Source organism: Dermochelys coriacea, chromosome 18, assembly GCF_009764565.3.
Source record: "Dermochelys coriacea isolate rDerCor1 chromosome 18, rDerCor1.pri.v4, whole genome shotgun sequence".
NCBI classification, from domain to species: Eukaryota; Metazoa; Chordata; order Testudines; family Dermochelyidae; genus Dermochelys; species Dermochelys coriacea.
Genome location: NC_050085.1, coordinates 209,698 through 229,440, shown reverse-complemented (window position 1 = coordinate 229,440; position 19,743 = coordinate 209,698). Strand labels below are relative to the sequence as shown.

At 43.9% G+C, this 19,743-nt stretch overlaps 1 protein-coding gene across 40 annotated transcripts in view; it reads left to right on the top strand.

Moving 5' to 3' along the window:
- The window catches only part of EIF4G3 (eukaryotic translation initiation factor 4 gamma 3), a 455,276-nt gene that overhangs the window by 346,393 nt on the left and 89,140 nt on the right, over positions 1 to 19,743 (top strand). For 22 of the 40 annotated variants that reach the window (XR_006276414.1, XM_043500160.1, XM_043500159.1 and 19 more), the window contains 5 exons: positions 3,844 to 3,957; positions 13,318 to 13,488; positions 14,853 to 15,050; positions 16,999 to 17,145; positions 17,603 to 17,839. Coding sequence is in view for 39 of the 40 variants with exons in the window: in XM_043500160.1 (XP_043356095.1) it covers positions 3,844 to 3,957; positions 13,318 to 13,488; positions 14,853 to 15,050; positions 16,999 to 17,145; positions 17,603 to 17,839 (867 nt within the window). In the remaining variant the exon portion in view is untranslated. The remainder of the gene's footprint in view (positions 1 to 3,843; positions 3,958 to 13,317; positions 13,489 to 14,852; positions 15,051 to 16,998; positions 17,146 to 17,602; positions 17,840 to 19,743) is intronic. The other 18 variants (XM_038376551.2, XM_043500153.1, XM_043500151.1 and 15 more) reach the window with 2 other exon arrangements.

The following is a 19,743-nucleotide window of genomic DNA, read 5'->3' as shown; positions in this document are numbered from 1 at the left end:
AACCCACGCATCAGCCTCTGTTACTTAGAATCATAGAATATCAGGGTTGGAAGGGACCTCAGGAGATCATCTAGTCCAACCCCCTGCTCAAACCAATCCCCAACTAAATCATCCCAGCCAGGGCTTTGTCAAGCCTGACCTTAAAAACTTCTAAGGAAGGAGATTCCACCACCTCCCTAGGTAACACATACCAGTGCTTCACCACCCTCCTAGTGAAAAAGTTTTTCCTAATATCCAACCTAAACCTCCCCCACTGCAAGTTGAGACCATTACTCCTTGTTCTGTCATCTGCTACCACTGAGAACAGTCTAGATCCATCCTCTTTGGAACCCCCTTTCAGTTGAAGGGGCTAGTTGAAAGCAGCTATCAAATACACCCTCATTCTTCTCTTCCGCAGACTACACAATCCCAGTTCCCTCAGTTTCTCCTCATAAATCATGTGTTCCAGTCCCCTAATCGTTTTTGTTGCCCTCCGCTGGATGTTTTCCAATTTTTCCACATCCTTCTTGTAGTGTGGGGCCCAAAACTGGACACAGTACTCTAGATGAGGCCTCAACAATGTCGAATAGAAGGGAACAATCACATCCCTTGATCTGCTGCCAATGCCCCTACTTATACATCCCAAAATGCTTTAATGCCTTCTTGGCAACAAGGGCACGCTGTTGACTCATATCCAGCTTCTCGTCCACTATAACCCCTAGGTCTTTTTCTGCAGAATTGCTGCCTAGCCATTCGGTCCCTAGTCTGTAGCAGTGCATGGGTTCTTCCGTCCTAAGTGCAGGACTCTGTTGAACCTCATCAGATTTCTTTTGGCCCAATCCTCCAATTTGTCTAGGTCCCTCTGTATCCTATCCCTACCCTCCAGCATATCTACCTCTCCTCCCAGTTTAGTGTCATCTGCAAACTTGCTGAGGGTGCAATCCATGCTATCCTCCAGATCATTAATGAAGATATTGAACAAAACCAGCCCGAGGACTCTTGGGGCACTCCGCTTGATACCAGCTGCTTACTAGATATGGAGCCATTGATCACTACCCGTTGAGCCTGACAATCGAGCCAGCTTTCTATCCACCTTATAGTCCATTCATCCAGCCCATACTTCTTTAACTTGCTGGCAAGAATACTGGGAGACTGTGTCAAAAGCTTTGCTAAAAGCTCAAGGAACAACATGTCCACTGCTTTCCCCTCATCCACAGAGCCAGTTATCTCGTTAGCCTCCTTTCTTCCCTAGGAATCAGTGTCAACTTCAAGAAATTGATCGTTGATCCCATGCAATCTCTGCACTTCATCTGTGCTACCATAAATTCAGTGATAGCACAACTTTACTTGCCCAGGTACAGATTTCAGAAAATGAGCGACATCATACCTCACATCATGAGCAATCCTTATGTAGCGGCCACTGGCCAGGACTTGGTTGTCCCTCCCTCCTTGGTCACATGGCTTTGTGTGCCTACGTGACTCCCTTCAGGTGACTTCACCTCCGCTGCCTTCAGATATGGGCCCATTTACTCACCAAACCCATCACTCCATGGACTTCATGCTGACAGTCCCTGATAAGGTAAATTCATCCATCCAATGATCAGACCCACATCATGTATCCATGTGGGTTTCCTTTCTTCCCTCCTCCCCAGACAAGATGATAATCATGATACTTCCTTGGTGGGCTGAGGAGCCCACATGGATGATCACGTGACACAAGGAACGTGGACCCCCAGAGAATCCAGGATGCACATAAATATTTTGGGACTCCGAGCTGTAAGAAAGGCATGCAAATCTTTCCTTCCATTCATTCACTCCCATCATGTTCTCATCATGTCAGACAACACCACTGTTTTCTATATCAAGAAGCAGGGGAATGAGGCAGTCAGTCTCTGGAACAGGTGCATCAATCACCAGATCCTCTTGTCCACAGCCTATCTTCTGGGGACACAGAATGTACTTGCAGACTCGCTCAGCAGACATTTTGCAATCGACCACGAGTGGGACTTAGTTGTACACGATATCTTTGCCCATTGGGGTCCCTATGAGACCTAAGGGAGAACAGCCAGTGCACCACATGCTGCTCCAGGGGAGCCCTCAACCACCACTTCTAGGGCAACACTCTCCTACTCTCCTGTTCAGACCAACTCAGCTATGTCCTCCCTCCATTATCGCTCCTGCCTCGAGTGCTTCACAAAATCCGACAAGACAGAATGACAATCATTCTGATCATCACCTGCTTTCCCAGACAATTCTAGTTTCCCAATCTTCTCCACGTGTTTTCCTGCCCACCGATTCCCATCTCCAACTTCCCCAATCTGCTGACCCAGTTCAATGGCGAGTTCAGGCATCCCAATCCACATGCGCTCCACCACAGAGCATGGTATTTGGATGGGCATCTGCTTTAGAATGGATGTGCTCTTCAACTGTGCAAAACATTCTCTCCAGCAGCGGGAAGGACTCCACTCAGCAATGTTACCAAGCCAAGTGGAGATGTTTCTCATCTTGGTTTAACAAAAAGGAGTTTTACCAGAATTGGCAGAGATTGTCCTCATGCTAGACATTCATTAAAGTGATCAGGTCTCATCTTCAGCTCTTTGAGAGTCCACCAGGTGCTAATTAGTGCATTCCACCCTCCAGTGGAAGGGTACTCTGTCTTTACATATCTGCTAATTACTAGATTTTGGAAAAGGCTCATCGAAACCTTCCCACTCAATCAAGCGATCGCAACGCAATGGGACCTGAATGTAATTCTCTCCGTGCTAACAAAGCCTCCGTTTGAGCCATTAGCATCGTGCTCCATGTCCCTTCTTTCCATGAAAGTCCCCTTCCTTGTTGCTATCACTTCCACAGGAAAGGACAGCGAACTCAGAGCTATGAGGGCAGACCCACCTTTCACAGTTTTCCACAATGATAAAGTTTTTCTATGTCTACACCCAAAATTTTTACCATAGGTGGTCTCCAGGTTACACATTAATCAATCCATTCACTTACCTATTTTCTTCCCGAAACCACATGCATCTGCAGAAGAACGTTGACTCCACTCCCTCAACGTCCAACAAGCTCTGACCTTCTACCAGCAAAGAACTAAATCAATCAGGAAGTCCCCTAGACTGTTTGTTGCAGTGCCAGCGAGACTCAGCAGACATGTCATCTCCATCCAAAGAATCTCCAAATGGATTTTGGGTTGCATTAAACTCTGCTACCAGCTAACAGGCCAACCTCCCCACCACAGAGGTGCAGGCCACGATAGCTCAGGCTTGAACCACGGCCTCCCTTCAGGATGTGCCGCTCATAGACATACGTAGAGCCACATGGAGTTCTGTACAGAAACACAGCGTCAGATGCCTCCTTTGGCATGGCAGTTCTCCACATGACCATTCCATCCTCATCGTCGCTCCCTCCTCCATCTTAGGTACTGCTTGTTAATCACCCTCGGCAATACAAGAGGAACCATCACTCGAAGAAGAGGAGGTTACTTACCTGTAACTGGAGGTTTTTTGAGATGTGTGGTCCCTATCTGTATTTCAGTCCCACCTTCCTTCCCTTCTGCTGCGTATTTGTCAAATTTGCGGTAGAGAAGGAACTGAAGGTGTGGTTGGTTCACCCCGCCTTTATTGCCTCTGACAGAAGTACAAGGCAAGTCAAGGTGCATGCGCAGGCCAACAGATGCTACTTTCAAATTCTCTGAATCCAAAGGCATTGTGTGCATGTATAATCCCCAGTGGAATCCAGATAGGGACCACACATCTCAAAGAACCTCCAGTTACAGTAAGTAATGGCCTTTTTATGTGCTGAATGTCTCAAACAGTAAAGTAGACACTCAGCATCTTAGTAATTTAAACATGGCTCTTTCTCTTTCAACAGGCCTGCAAAGTGCAGAACAACCCTGGATTGCCTTCTGTGGCTCGGTGTGGCACCCCAGCATGCCCTCTGTTGGTCTCATCTCACCCACCATTGAAGAACCTGCCGATAGGGGTAAGACAAATCCTTCCTTATCCCCACCCCCACCCCAATTTTTGCACCTTTCTGTAAAGTTTTCTTTTTCATAATTGTATTGTTTACAGAGAATAAAATAAACAGAAAACTTTACAAAAAGGTGCAATACTGTAAAAAACAAAAAAAAACAAAACAAGACTTGCATTGTACCCCTCTAGGCAGTCTCTTCAGTGGTGGGTGGGACATCACCAGTAGAGGGCATGCTGGGACGTTGGCCTGAGCGGGATCTGCGAGGGGTGTGCACTTTGCAGACCTATGGAAAGGGGGAGACAAGGTAAGTCCTGCTTACCCCGTTCGTTTGGAGCATTCAGCGCATAACATACATTTTACATTTGTGCCTGTAAAGAGTAGTTTCTTACTGTGCATTTTTAGGGTAGGTTTTAAAGGTAACAGTATTTAACAAACCTGCTATCCTATAATATTATTCATTATAGGATAAGAGGGATTTCAGCCTAGAAAAATCAAATGTTATCCTCTTGTAAAATGCACCAACATCTGTATTGGCATTGTATGTCCACTCTCATCATTTCACTTTTACACATGCCGTGCCCATAAACCACTGAAGCCCACCACCTAATCCCTGCTCTCAAAATGATGTCAAGCAGCTCAGAGTTAATAAGCTCTCAACATATGACAACTTTCTTTCTTTGCTTCTTTTGGCTTTCTGTCTGTCATTTCAGAAATAGCAAATTTCAAACAAAACAACATGGGGGAATAATTCAGAGTTACTCAAAATAGAACCAAGAGAGATATTTATGGTATAGATGAAAACTGAAAAATACAGAAACAAATAAGGCCTACTTGTGTACGAAGAGAAGAATGTATCCAGATGAGCATAAAGAGGAGCAGTTAGCCTTCTTTGGATTCCTGGATGTTTCTGAGGGATTTGGATTAGTTTAATTATATTCTAAGAAGGGAATCTAAACCAGAAAGAAAACACTAGGGAACTATTTTACTTTTCATGAGTAAAACTATTTTACTTTTCCCTTCTGTGCTTCTGACTCATCTGACAAGTCCTTTAGAGTTTTCCCCATCTGTAAGGAAGGTGGGTTGTGAGTTCGTTAGACACTTTTCAGAGTAGCAGCCGTATTAGTCTGTATTTGCAAAAAGAAAAGGAGTACTTGTGGCACCTTAGAGACTAACAAATTTATTTGAGCATAAGCTTTCGTGAGCTACAGCTCACTTCATCGGATGTGTCAATGGAATGCATCCGATGAAGTGAGCTGTAGCTCATGAAAGCTTATGCTCAAATAAATTTGTTAGTCTCTAAGGTGCCACAAGTACTCCTTTTCTTTAGACACTTTTGAGATCCTTGGATGGAAGGTGTTATAGAAGTGTAAAGTGAGAGCATTATTATTGAAGGTGCTATATAATTAATGATTACTAATAGTAGTAGTAATTTGTATTCTGGTAGCAACAAGGAGCCCCAGGCAGGGACTAGGCCCCCATTGTGTTAGGCACCACAAACACAGACTAAAATTCAGTTCCTGCTGCAAAAAGCTTATAATATAGTATTTTCAATATAAATTATTCCAGACAGACTACTGTTCACTGATAGGTATTTTAAAAGCCAACCACAAATATTCAGCCAATTTGAAATCAGTTTATTCACAAATATAGATATTATTCTTTTAAAAAACTACTTTTCTGGATTAGCTGCTTTGATGTATTGAAGGTCTGTAAACCAAACCAGTTTCAAAAAAACTGCACTGGTCTAGTCAACATTTGCCGCTGTGGCACCAATGCCCATCAGGCGAAATAATGAATTCTACCTCAGCCATTTAATATAACAGAAATAAATCACTGCCCTAGGATTAATGTCACCTGCTTTAATAACAAATACATTGACTTGACATGTTCTTATATTTCAGTACTGTATCTCCTCACTTAATGTCGTCGCGGTTAACATTGTTTCATTGTTACGTTGCTGATCTATTAGAGAACATGCTCATTTAAAGCTGCGCAATGCTCCCTTATAATGTTGTTTGGCAGCCGTCTGCTTTGCCACTGCTTGCAGAAAGAGCAGCCCGTTGGATCTGGTGTGAGCTTGAACCAGGGTGGACCAGTAGCCCCACTATCAGCTCCCCTAAGTTCCCTGTGCGGCAGCCGCCCATCAGGCTATCAATTGCCGGGCGGTTCGGCTGTCCTTGCCCCCACTGCCCTGTGCTGCTCCTGCCCTCTGCCTTGGAGCTGCTCCCGGGAGCCTCCTGCTTGCTGTGCAGAAGGGGGAGAAGAGAAGTGCTAATGTTAGGGTGTCCCTCTCCCCGTGCTCCTGTCCCGCGCTCCTGTACCCCTTCTCCACAGAGCGGGGGGGGACACGCCAGAGCTCAGGAAGCTTGCTGGCAGCAGCTGCTGTCTCAACTTGCGGATATACTTAAAAAGGCAGTTTACTTAGCGTGGGGTCAGCGTACTTAAAGGGGCAATGTGCATCTATCTCTCACACACATGGTGTGTGTGTGTCTCACACACACACAGTCTGTGTCTGTCTCTCTCTTTCTCACACACATACATGGTGTATGTCTCTGTCTCTCTCTGCCATGCAGTCTCCCCTCCCTCCATTCATGCTGCCTTGTAGAGTGTGAGGCTACATCAGTAAGAATGTGTTAACCCTTGAGGGCTCAGCTGAGTGCTAGTTCATCATTTAGCAGTAAGGCATCCCCTGGGAAATATCCCACCGTCTTCCACCCTCTGACTCCACTATCTCAACCAAGCTTCACAATCATCATTGCTCTGTACAGTATTAAATTGTTTATTTAAAACTTATACTCTATGTGTGTGTGTATGTGTATAGTCTTTTGTCTGGCAAAAAAAATTCCCTGGAACCTAACCCCTCCTATTTACATTAATTCTTATGGGGAAATTGGATTCGCTTAACATTGTTTCGCTTAATGTAGCATTTTTCAGGAACATAACTACATTAAGCGAGGAGTTACTGTAGGTGTCTATAAACCCTAAATGTTTTGGTACTTACCTGTTTGATACCTCTCTCCCAATGCTTTACTGGCACAGCTGCAGTTAATGAAGGGTCCCTCAAGCTGGAACCCCGTTGGTGTAAAAGAGAGGGGGCTTCTGGCAAACTCTTTTCCATGAAGGGCCCTCAGGTTAGGAAGAGGCCCAAATCTGTTTACTTTCAGGGCACTCTGCAAACTCTTTTCTTTACTTAAGGCTTTTCTACATTTACAGTGCTGCAGCAGAGCCGCTGTACTGCTTAGTGAAAATGCTACCTACGCCAACAGGGAAGGTACTCCACCTCCCTGAGAGGCAGTAGCTGTGTCGACTGGAGAAGTCCTCTCATCGACATAGTGCTGTCTACTCCAGGGGCCAGGGATTTGGAACTACGTCGCTCAAGGGTGTGGGTTTTTTACACTCCTGAGTGACGAAGTTATACTGACATAAAATGCACACCCCTGAGCAATGTAGTTTTACTGAGTGTAGACCAAGCCTTAGTTTTTTGGAAAGGATTAGGCATGATATGGGCTGGTGTTTATGGCTGAAACAGATAGTGTTTGGGTTTGATTTTGTGTCTGGTTGGCTATTTTCTGGTTTTAGTATGAGGGAAAGTTTCTGTCTTATGTGGTTGTACATTTGCAAATGCACTTAGAGCCTGGAATAGGTACTTTGTAATATTGGTTATAAACTGATTGGGTTCTAAGCAGATTTTGTTACATCACACCAGCATCAAACCAGAGCGAGCATGTTTTGAATGAAAATGGTGAGTGAATTTTCAGTAGTCGTGGAACTGAAGTGACTGATGGCATGGATTTCAACAAGGCATAGTGCAAGCAAGTGCTGTATAAATTTCCACACAGTTGTGTCTGCCAATACACTGTAATACGGATCTGCTAATCTTGTCAGTGATATGGATTTACTTGTGCAATTATGTGGCTTTTATGGTGTGCACAAATGGGAACTAGGATGAGACTGTTAGATTCGTTTATACATGTTCTGCAATTAGATTTGAAAGCGTCTTCATACGTGAAAGGCTAGTAGGTTGGTACACAAATCCTCTTTACCACATAACTCTTTTCAGTGTTTTGTCATGGCTTATGAAGCATGTAAGTGCTTGAGATCATTATCCTGTGACAACATTTCATTCCATTGGCATTATCACTTAATGAAAGCCAAACTAAACTCCATTAGTGACCATTAGTGTATTGTGATGTTCTTTTATCAGCAACAAGCATTTATGCTGTCAAAGTGAAATGTTTAACATTCCTATTATAAGTGCCTATACTCAGGGGTTTTCTAACTCTGGCAAAAATGTGTTTTAGGCGGAAACTTGGCATGCAGGGCATCAGCCCACAAGCATTTTTTTCATGTAATCAGTTTAGCCATTTGAATATCTCAGATGATTTTGCTTCAACAATGTGGATTAATCGCTTAGTCAAACAGAGACTGGCATTTGAAGTTTCCAAAATTGTGTGTAAAAGTTGTGTACATCATAGAAAAGACGTCAAATATGTTTTGTTAACAAGCGTTAAAGGACTAATTGTTGACAAACATGTAACTTAATATTGAGTAATCAGGCATTGCTATCAAGTACACTCAGAGATATACGAGTTAGTGCACTATTCAGTACATTTAATATTTCAACCAGAGTCCAAAGATTACTCTGGTGAGGCATGTGTGTTATACCCTTTTGCCAATACAAATGATCTTTCTCTATGTACCATCAGCATTGTTCATGTGTGGTTTTGAATGGGGTAAACTGTCCCACTCTGTGTACTTTGTGGGAAGTGGTAAGTGCCATCATTCAAAAGAAAAATTTACATTCTTCCAGCAGTGAAGTTTAGAGAAAATGTGAATCATACCAATTTTGAATTACTCAGCCTCAGGGGAATTGACCCTCCTTTCTATGTGCAACTCATAAATAGCTTTGTTGTTCAAAACCAAATTCAGTTGAAACGTCAATAATAGACTAGCAGTTTTACCAAAACATAATTTACAAGCCCGAGCTTGCATGTTTAAAATAGATCGGAAGATTCTGCTTAGTCCTAAAACATGCTTTTACTGTGACCTCCTATCTTAATAGTCTCTATTTTTCAAAACTTCCCGTTGGACACTGGGGGTATGTCTACACTACGAAATTAGGTGGAATTTATAGAAGTCAATTTTTTTAGAAAGCGATTTTATACGGTCGATTGTGTATGTCCCCACTAAGCGCATTAAGTTGGCGGAGTGTGTCCACAGTACCGAGGCTAGTGTCAACTTTCAGAGCGTTGCACTGTGGGTAGCTATCCCGCAGTCTCCGCCGCCCATTGGAATTCTGGGTTGAGCTCCCAATACCTGATGGGGCAAAAACATTGTTGCAGGTGGTTTTGGATACATGTCGTCAGTCGCCCCTCCCTCCGTGAAAGCAACGGCAGACAATCATTTTGCATCTTTTTTCCGTGCTGGCTCCATACTCCTTTCAGCAGACAGTACGGTAGGTCTTCAAAACTGGTATTCCAACCACCGCTTCCCCTGCAACTCAGCTCTCCTGCAGACACCATACCACGGCAAGCATGGAGCCCGCTCAGATCACCGCGGCAGTTATGAGCATTGTAAACACCTCGCACATTATCATGCAGTATATGCAGAACCAGATCCTGCAAAAGCAGGCGAGGAAGCGATGGCAACGTGGTGACAAGAGTGATGATGACATGGACACAGACTTCTCTCAAAGCACGGGCCCCAGCAATTTGGCAATGTGACAATGGGGCAAGCTCAGGCCATGGAATGCCAATTCTGGGCCCGGGTAACAAGCACAGACTGGTGGGACTGCATAGTGTTGCAGGTTTGGGATGATTCCCAGTGGCTGCGAAACTTTCACTTGCGTAAGGGCATTTTCATGGAACTTTGTGACTTGCTTTCCCCTGCCCTGAAGTGCAAGAATACCAAGATGAGAGGAGCCCTCACAGTTCACAAGTGAGTGGCAATAGCCCTCTGGAAGCTTGCAACACCAAACAGCTACCGGTCAGTCGGGAATCAATTTGGAGTTGGCAAATCTACTGTGGGGGCTCCTGTGATCCAAGTAGCCAACGCAATCACTAAGCTACTGCTATCAAGGGTAGTGACTCTGGAAAATGTGCAGGTCATAGTGGATGGCTTTGCTGCAATGGGATTCCCTAACTGTGGTGGGGTGATAGACGGAACGCATATCCCTATCTGGGGACTGAAGCACTAAGGCAGCCAGTACATAAACCGAAAGGGGTACTTTTCAATGGTGCTGCAAGCACTGGTGGATCACAAGGGACGTTTCACCAACATCAACGTGGGATGGCCGGGAAAAGTACATGACGCTCGCATCTTCAGGAACTCTGGTCTGTATGAACACCTGCAGCAAGGGACGTACTTTCCAGACCAGAAAATAACCGTTGGGGATGTTGAAATGCCTATAGTTATCCTTGGGGACCCGCCTACCCCTTAATGTCATGGCTCATGAAGCCATACACAGGCACCCTGGATAGTAATCAGGAGATGTTCAACTATAGGCTGAGCAAGTGCAGAATGGTGATAGAATGTGCATTTGGATGTTTAAAAGTGCGCTGGCTCGGTTAGACCTCAGCAAAACCAATATTCCCATTGTTATTACTGCTTGCTGTGCACTCCACAATATCTGTGACAGTAAGAGGAGATGTACATGCCGGGGTGGGAAGTTGAGGCAAATCGCCTGGCTCCTGATTACACGCAGCCAGACACCAGTGCGATTAGAAGAGCACAGCAGGGCGCGCTGTGCATCAGAGAAGCTTTGAAAACCAGTTTCATGGCTGACCTGGCTACAGTGTGACAGTTCTGTTTGTTTCTCCTTGATGAAAACCCGCCCCCTTGGTTCACTCTACTTCCCTGTAAGCCAATCACCCTCCCCTCCCCCCTTTGATCACTGCTTGCAGAGGCAATACATTGCAGAGGCAGAGCATTGTTGTTTCAAATTCATCCATTCTTTATTAATTCGTCACACAAATGGGGGATAACTGGCAAGGTAGCCTGGGGGAGGGAAGGACAAGGCTACATTGCACTTCAGAACTTACTGAATGCCAGCCTTGTGTTGCTTGGGCAGTCCACTGGGATGGAGTGGTTGGATGCCCGGAGCCACCCGCCCTCTCCACCCCGCGCTCTTGGGCGGCTGGGTGAGGAGGCTATGGAACTTGGAGAGGAGGGCGGTTGGTTACATAGGGGCTGCAGCGGCTGTCTGTGCCTTTGCTGCACCTCAACCATACGCCGGAGCATATCAGTTTGATCCTCCAGTAGCCTCAGCATTGCATCCTGCCTCCTCTCATCACGCTGCCGCCACCTCTCCTGTTGCTCCAGCCATCTATCATCTCGCGCGTCCCTCCTGTCCTCATGTTCATTTTGTGCTTTCCTGGACTCTGCCATTGTCTGCCTCCACGCATTCTGCTGGGCTCTTTCAGTGCGGGAGGACTGCATGAGCTCAGAGAACATTTCATCGCGAGTGCGTTTTTTCGCCTTCTTGTCTGCACTAGCCTCTGGGACGGAGATGCTAGTGGCAGCGTTGAAACATTTGCAGCTGCGGGAGGAAAAAAGGGAGAGTAAAATTGAAAAAGACACATTGGCCATTTAAAAGGAGGGGCTGATGTTTTCAGGTTAACGTGCAGCACAAACCCAACTAACCCACCCAGCCACCCCCCGTACCCAATTCTCTGGGATGATAGCTTCACCCCTCGCCCCACCACATGGCTAACAGCGGGGATGATTTCTTTTCAGCCACAGGCAAACAGCCCAGCAGGAACGGCCACCTCTGAATGTCCCCTTAATAAAATTCCCCTATTTCAACCAGGTGACCATGAATGATTTCACTCTCCTGAGGATAACACAGAGAGATAAAGAACAGATGTTGCTTGAATGCCAGCAAACACCGGGACCACACGCTGCCATGCTTTCTTATGCAATGATTCCAGACTATGTGCTACTGGCCTGGCATGGTAAAGTGTCCTACCATGGAGGACGCAATAAGGCTGCCCTCCCCAGAAACCTTTTGCAAAGGCTTTGGGAGTACCTCCAGGAGAGCTTCATTGAGATGTCCTTGGAGGATTTCCACTCCATCCCCAGACACGTTAACAGACCTTTCCAGTAGCTGTACTGGCTGCGAATGCATCCCAAGTCTTCAGGGCAAATTAATCATTAAACACGCTTGCTTTTAAACTGTGTATTATATTTACAAAGGTACACTCACCAGAGGTGCCTTCTCCGCCTTCAAGGTCTGGGAGCCCGGGTTGGGAGGGTATTGGCTCCAGAGTGATAAACTGTCTGGGAGAACGGCTTCTCCACTTGCCTGGTATGTGCTATATTCAACCTCCCCCTCCTCATCATCTTCCTCGTCCCCAGAATCCTCATCCTTGTTGCTTGAGACTCCCTTGCAGGAGTTCACATACAGGTGTGGGGTAGTTGTAGGGGCACCCCTTAGAATTGCATGCAGCTCATCATAGAAGCGGCATGTCTGGGCTCTGACCCCGAGTGGGTGTTTGCCTAAGCTCCTAAGTTTCATGCGGCACTGCTGCGGGTCCCTGTTATAGCCTCTATCATTCATGCCCTTGGAGATTTTTGCAAATATTTTGGCATTTCGTCTTTTGAAAGGGAGTTCTGATAGCATGAATTCGTCTCCCCATACAGCTCTTTTGCGATTCTGGGACTCCATGGTCACCTCTGCTGATGATATCTGCAGTCACTTGTGCTGATCAGCTTGCCACGGTGGCAAATAGGAAATGAAATTCAAAAGTTTGCTGGGCTTTTCCTGTCTACCTGGTCAGTGCATCCGAGTTGAGTGTGCTGTCCAGAGTGGTCACAATGGGGCACTCTGGGATAGCTCCTGGAGGCCAATACCCATCAAATTGTATCCACACTACCCCAAATTTGACCCGGCTATGTCGATTTCAGCGCTAATCCCCTCGACATGGAGGAGTACAGAAATCAATTTTAAGAGCCCATTAAGTCGACAAAAATAGCTTTGTTGTGTGGATGGGTGCAGGGTTAAATCGATCTAACGCTGCTAAATTCGACCTAAATTTGTAGTGTAGACCAGGGCTGGGAATCAGTTCCACAGAGTTTAAGCAGTGTGGTGGAATTGAAGAGGTTCTGACTGATAGGTAGCAGCCATCCTATTTCAGTTGTGACGATGGCTGACAGAAGGAAGAGTGTCTTCTGTTTGTCCCTTTAATTTGCATTGCGCAGATACCAAGCTGGAAGCTAGACCAGTTTATTGTCTGAGAGGAATTCATAAAAGTAGCAGGGTGAACTGTTGATTGATTGTATTGTCACCCACAGCTATTACTTGAGCACTGGAGCATGTATTGTGAGCCATGAGTATTAAAGGGGATATAATAAGGAATTTTTTTGTCCTAGTTGTTGAATGTTGGACCAAGAAGATCACAGCAAAGCCAGAGGAGGGAGCCCAGGAAGATCATCACTGTATGTGTGAAAGAAGATGTCCACCTGAAGAAAGCAGAAAATGCCTGGAAGCCAAGCCTGAAAAGAGACAGCCAGGCTGAGGACCCAGAAAATATAAAAACCCAGGTGAGAACAGTCTCAACACGCTTTCTGAATGCCAGTGAACCTCTGGATTGGTCTTACACACAGTTAATTGAATCCTCAATAGACACTAACGTTTCATTCTATTAACACTGGAGAGATGGTAGTTTCTTCTTGCTGTTGTGATACTCTTGTCTGGACAATAACCCTAGCAGCACTGCTGTCTGGTTTGAGTAACAGTTCTGATCTGACTTTATTTTTTTGTTTTTACTCTTATTCAGAATTAAAATTGGGTCACTTGATATATAAAGAGAGTGAAGACAGGGAATACCAGACAACCTACTACCTCTCTACCAAGATTATTTTTATGCAGCTATTTTACTTGAATATTTCTGCCTTCCCTTTAAAAACAAACAACCTCCAACTTTCAGTGTAGCACAGAACTTCCTTTTCATCCCCTTGTAAAATGTATTTCTGTACTGAGCCTGAGCGGCACTAAGATTCTTCTGTAGATTTCCCTTTTGCAAAGACCTGCCCATGCCCACACTGCTGTATCTCAGACTTTCTCTGTAGGTTTCTCTCCCTCCGCTCTTTCATGGGTTAACCACTGAAGGAGCAGATATTTACTTGGTGGTACAATTTTTGATCTGAGACATGGGAGGATAAGTGGAATATTTTTGGAGTACCGTGGAATTTTGTTCCAGTTGCCAAATACAAGCTTGTTGACCAAATGAATATAAAATTATCTGTCTTAGAGTAAATATAGTAAAAGCTTGTTACCTCTATTGATGAAAAAAACAAAGCTTCTTCAAGTTAAACTTAACTATAGAACATAAATGACTGCTTCTGAAGTTATTCAAGATAAAAAAAATTTCAAGTACCCAAGTCCTATTTTCAAAAGTGACTTAGGCATTTAGGAGCCTGTGTCACTAAAAGTCAATGAGACTTTGGTTCCTAACTTGCCTACATTACTTTTGAATCACATAGACACTTTAGAAAGGGTTGCCCCTCTTCTTCTATTGCTGTTAATCCATAGATGAGTTAATGTTAAAGGTGAACTGTAAAGCTTTTTACCTTAGAAAACTGAGAGAGGTGCATGTTCCTGCACTTCCTGGTCCTTTAGATATAGGTGAAGTTATCAATGTTACAGGAGAGACCCACAAAATCCATCTTGTGGGTAAGTGGCGGCAGAACTGACTTTCAAGTATTTTGTTATAAAATGTACAGTGGAGCCTGCCTCCACTGGAATGGGGATATAGTGAAATTCTATTAATTGTCAAGTACAGTGAAAGTCACTCATAGTTTCAAAGCACCACAGATATGCATACCAGTTCATTATTCAGATCACCTCCTATAATCTTGCTGTGTTTGTGCTCCGCACTTATTGTTGTTTTTACTGACATGTTTAGGAGCTGTTCCGCAAGGTACGAAGTATCTTAAACAAATTGACACCACAGATGTTCAATCAGCTAATGAAGCAAGTAACAGACCTGACTGTAGACACAGAAGAGAGGCTAAAAGGAGTCATTGACCTGGTCTTTGAGAAAGCCATCGATGAACCCAGCTTCTCTGTGGCTTATGCAAATATGTGTAGATGTCTCGTAACGGTAAGAGTGGCAAAAGTCAAACAGCAGTTTCCTGTGGGTAAGTTCTCCCCTTGCTGCACATCATTCCCATGGACTAAAATGGGAATTATGTAAACACATCCAGGGCAGAATTATACCCTTTAGTATTTGTTATTGAACTTCTTAGTGTAGCTGAGAAAATCTTATATTACAAAATCGTGTTTACATGTATATATTAGCCACACATGCACCCAGAAAACCCAGAGTGAAATTGACTAGGAGTGATGTTAAACTGAGGTCCAGATTTGTAGCTACTGGGTGCTGAGCACCTTTGAAAATTTGATGATTAAATTGCAGTTCAGTCCTAAAAGTAGCTCCATAAAAACAGGATTCCAGATTCAAGTTGTGTCACTGATTTCCAGAGCAAATTTGTTCAGTTTGCGAATAGAAAGCTGAGGCAGTTTCTACATTCCAGCCGCACAAACTGACCCTGGTCTCTGACAATCAATCCACTCTTTTTATCTTGAGCCTCATGGTTTTGTAGTCCCAACTGTGTTCTCAATTATACTTATAGTGCAGTGTTTTTGCAGTGTTTATGATGTATACACAGCTTTAAAAAGTTTGTGTAAATATGCTTATGTAAAAGCATATTTACACAAACTTTTTAAAGCTGTTTATTTATTTGATAGAGAGAAGGCTTTGATGTGTATCATGTAAATCTGTATCGAGGCACATTTTAAACTAAAAAGTAGGTATCCTGACTCATTACTGCAGTGACTCTCATGAAAACAGGTACACAGTTCATCAATGTGATACTTCATAACCACTCCAGTAGTGATTCAGTAACAGAATGGTGCAAATGCCATCTTGAAATGGACATGCAGATTAAAGAACTATTACTGATTTATGATAGAATTTAATGCCTTTTTGGAATTGACCTCATCAAATCCAGAGTTCATTTCAGGCCACAGGATTGTGCCCTGGCCACACAATTCCAATTCTGCATAGAACTTGAGTGATTTTTATCCTAATGGTGCACCATGACAAACAATACAGTCGAGGATTGCTGGCCATGCTATTGGCAGTAAAAGTGAGATTTTCCTTATGTCAGACATCAGTCGCCCTACTAGTGTCAGTCATTAGACCTCTTACAGTATCTAACATAATAGGTACTTTAAAAATGCAGAAAGGAAAAATGGAGATTGAGGGTGGAAAAAAGAGGGGTAGAAGTAGAGAAGAGGAGGGAAAACAGAGAAGGAGAAGTAGTGATGGAGAAAACTAATCCTACCAGAAATAGCACCTCTTGTCACTCACAGACAAGAAGCACTGCCTCCAGAAAAGCCATTTCAGGCATCAGAAAGTTTCAGGCGAGATAGGGGAGGGACGAATCATCAATCTTAAGGTAAGAAACATTTACCCGTAAAATTTGGGGAATGACCCTTATTTTTCCAAGTGTTGATCCCTGTTTTTGTCATTGGTAGAGCACTGCCGTAGAGTGGCACATTTCTGAAATGAACCCTGAAAATCATGGACCTGATAAGATTTAGCTACGGTGTACGTACTGTTACATAGGCAATACATACAGAGTGCTCTGTGAATGTTTATTAACAATAATATATATTGTTGTGGCATAGCTCTGGAATCTGAAACGCAAAATACAAATCTGTATTTTAAAATGTTCTTATTTTAAAAAATCATGAATCATAAACAGGATTCTTTGTAGGGAAACCATAATCTACTTCTAGGCTAAGATGTTGTGAGACAAGGTTTAGTATGGAGAAAATTTTCATATCTGAATTTTGAAACTCATAAAAACATGGTTGTCTAATGAAAACACTGGCAAGATGCTTAACTGTAGTAGCCTTGCAAGCTCTGCTATTACTGTGTATAAAATATGTATTAAAATGTAACTGAGAGTGCACAGATCAGATCCTTTGTATTGCAAGGTTTAATTGTGCTTTTCCCTGTGTTTTTCTTCCATTGGATACAGCTGAAAGTACCTATGGCAGACAAGCCTGGGAGCACAGTAAATTTCCGCAAGTTGCTACTGAATCGTTGCCAGAAGGAATTTGAAAAAGACAAAGCTGATGATGATGTCTTTGAGAAGAAGCAAAAAGAGCTCGAAGCTTCTACCACTGTGAGTGTCTTCATAAAATCTCAGTGATCTTTGATAGTCCAATCATAGAAGATTAGAGCTAAAAGAGGCCTCAGAAGGTCATCTAGTCCAACCCCCTGCTCAAAGCAGGACCAACCCTAACTAAATCATCCCAGCCAGGGCAATCTTGAAGGACTGAATCATAGACTATCAGGGTTTGAAGGGACCTCAGGAGGTCATCTAGTCCAACCCCCTGCTCAAAGCAGGACCAATCCCCAACTAAATCATCCCACTGCTGTGGATGCTTTGGAAAATTTTGATTTCCTATGTTGCTGTGGTTGGGTTTAATAAAAATGCTATTTGCATTAACTGAAGCCCTTATGATTATATGTTTCATAGTTGGGAATGTGAACAGCAGTAACTCTAGCCTTTCAGAAGCATGTGCTACTGTGTGGTTTCCATTTGCATGCTTTCTAGAATTCCCCTTTCTGTTCTACAGCAAGAAGAGAAGACACGACTCCATGAGGAGTTGGAGGAGGCCAAGGACAAGGCTCGACGGAGATCCATCGGAAACATCAAGTTCATTGGTGAACTCTTCAAACTTAAAATGCTGACAGAGGCCATCATGCATGACTGTGTGGTGAAGCTACTTAAGAACCATGATGAAGAGTCCCTGGAGTGCCTTTGCCGCCTGCTCACCACCATCGGCAAGGACTTGGACTTTGAGAAAGCAAAGGTAAAGAAGGGACTGAGTGACAGTGGCTGAACAGGGATGCAAAAGTGGGGGCTCGGTGCTTTCCATTGCCGTTGTTTTCTCTAGGAATTTCTGTCAAGTTCTATTAAATCAGATGCTGAGAATGTTTCATCCCCACCCTGTCACATTGCCTTCCCACCCTTTTCCAATATATTACGTACTGTTGGCTACATTAAGCACTAGCTGAAATATTTTAATTCCTTTTGCTGTTTAGCTGTTTCCACGTAATTCACCCAGCTACACAACCTAAAAAGTATTTGACATACATAATATCTTCCTTTTACACATGGAATCTTAATCTGTCAACCGCAGTCCCCAAATCCTTAAAATGTATTCCAGTTTCTTTGCTCTTTGGGGATTGTGTTACATATGGAAATACATCTTCAAATGAATTGTTCATGGTAACATCTGCAAAGCATATTGACTGACCTAAACTTCCTCATTATCAAAGCAATCACAGGCTTAGACAAAAAGAAAAGGAGTACTTGTGGCAACTTAGAGACTAACAAATTTATTTGAGCATAAGCTTTCATGAGCTACAGCTCACTTCATCGGCTGTAGCTCACAAAAGCTTATGCTCAAATAAATTTGTTAGTCTCTAAGGTGCCACAAGTACTCCTTTTCTTTTTGCGAATACAGACTAACATGGCTACTATTCTGAAACCAGGCTTAGACAAGTCTTCTGATTGTATTGTCTTCTCTAAAAATTCACCTTGTGTTATGTTGCATTGTGATCACAACCTGTATTGTGATGAGGCAGATGTTTCACACTGCACTGCTACATTGTCCTTCCCTTATTTTTCCAATAGATGTAAGTGTAGTTTACTGCATTAAACATTAGATTAACTCAATCCCATTGGCATTAACCATCTGCTTCTATTTCACACAAGCCAGGCAAGGGATGAAGACGTATTCAGATTTGTCTGCCAGATCTCAGTCAGACACAACTCTGGAAACTGAGCTAATTGTTTTCAGCTGCTCTTAGAAGGGAGTTTCCTTGCAGCTTGGTGGATTGCAGGAATCACAATGGAAACCAATCCTGATCCTTACAATGATCCCTCAGTGTATTGTTTGGGGGACTGTGGGCTGAGCCTAGCGACCTGCTAGGCAAGGCTGAGAGCTTCTTAATAAGGTTTGATCTCTAAGCCCTTTAGCAGCCATCAAGCCTTAACCAGGGTCGGGGCTGCTCTGGGAGACCCGGGCTTTAAAAAGCCTGCTCCTAAACAACCAGAGGAGCCAGCGAACAGGAGTGGCTAACGGGAGTTTTGAGAGGGAGGAGTGTGAGGAGGGCTAGATACACTTAACATTCTTTAAAGTTAAAGCCAAAAATACCTGGGTAAAAAACCAAAGAACAACAAAGGAACAAGCTTCAGGAGTTAAAAGAGAAGTCCAGCAACAGAGTGGGGGCTATCCAATTTATTGCACCCAATGCAGCATGTATGATTACCTGCCCTATGGGTGCATTTGGTGAAAGGAGCTCCTGGCCCTCAGAGACCATGTATGGGCTTTGGAGACCAGAGTGGCTGAACTGAAGGAGCTAAGGAAGACAGAGAGTTACATAGATGAGACTTTCCAGGACACAATAGAACAGTCCCACTTCTGGTTTGACAGCCTCTGTGCTGTTGAGGAGGATGGAAATCTCATGGAAGGAGAACATCCAACTGGGGCAGAGGAAAATGATCCCGTAGTTGAGACCCTTCTTCCAGATGATGATGTGGTATCCTCTCACACTGAGGATACCTCTCCCAGGGAGAGGGAAACTTTTAGGAAGAGACAGGTATAGTAATGGCAATTTGATCATTAGAAACATAGAGCGCTGGGTTTGCGATGACCGGGAGAACTGCATGGTGACTTGCCTGCCTGGTGTGAAGGTTGTGGATGTCTCA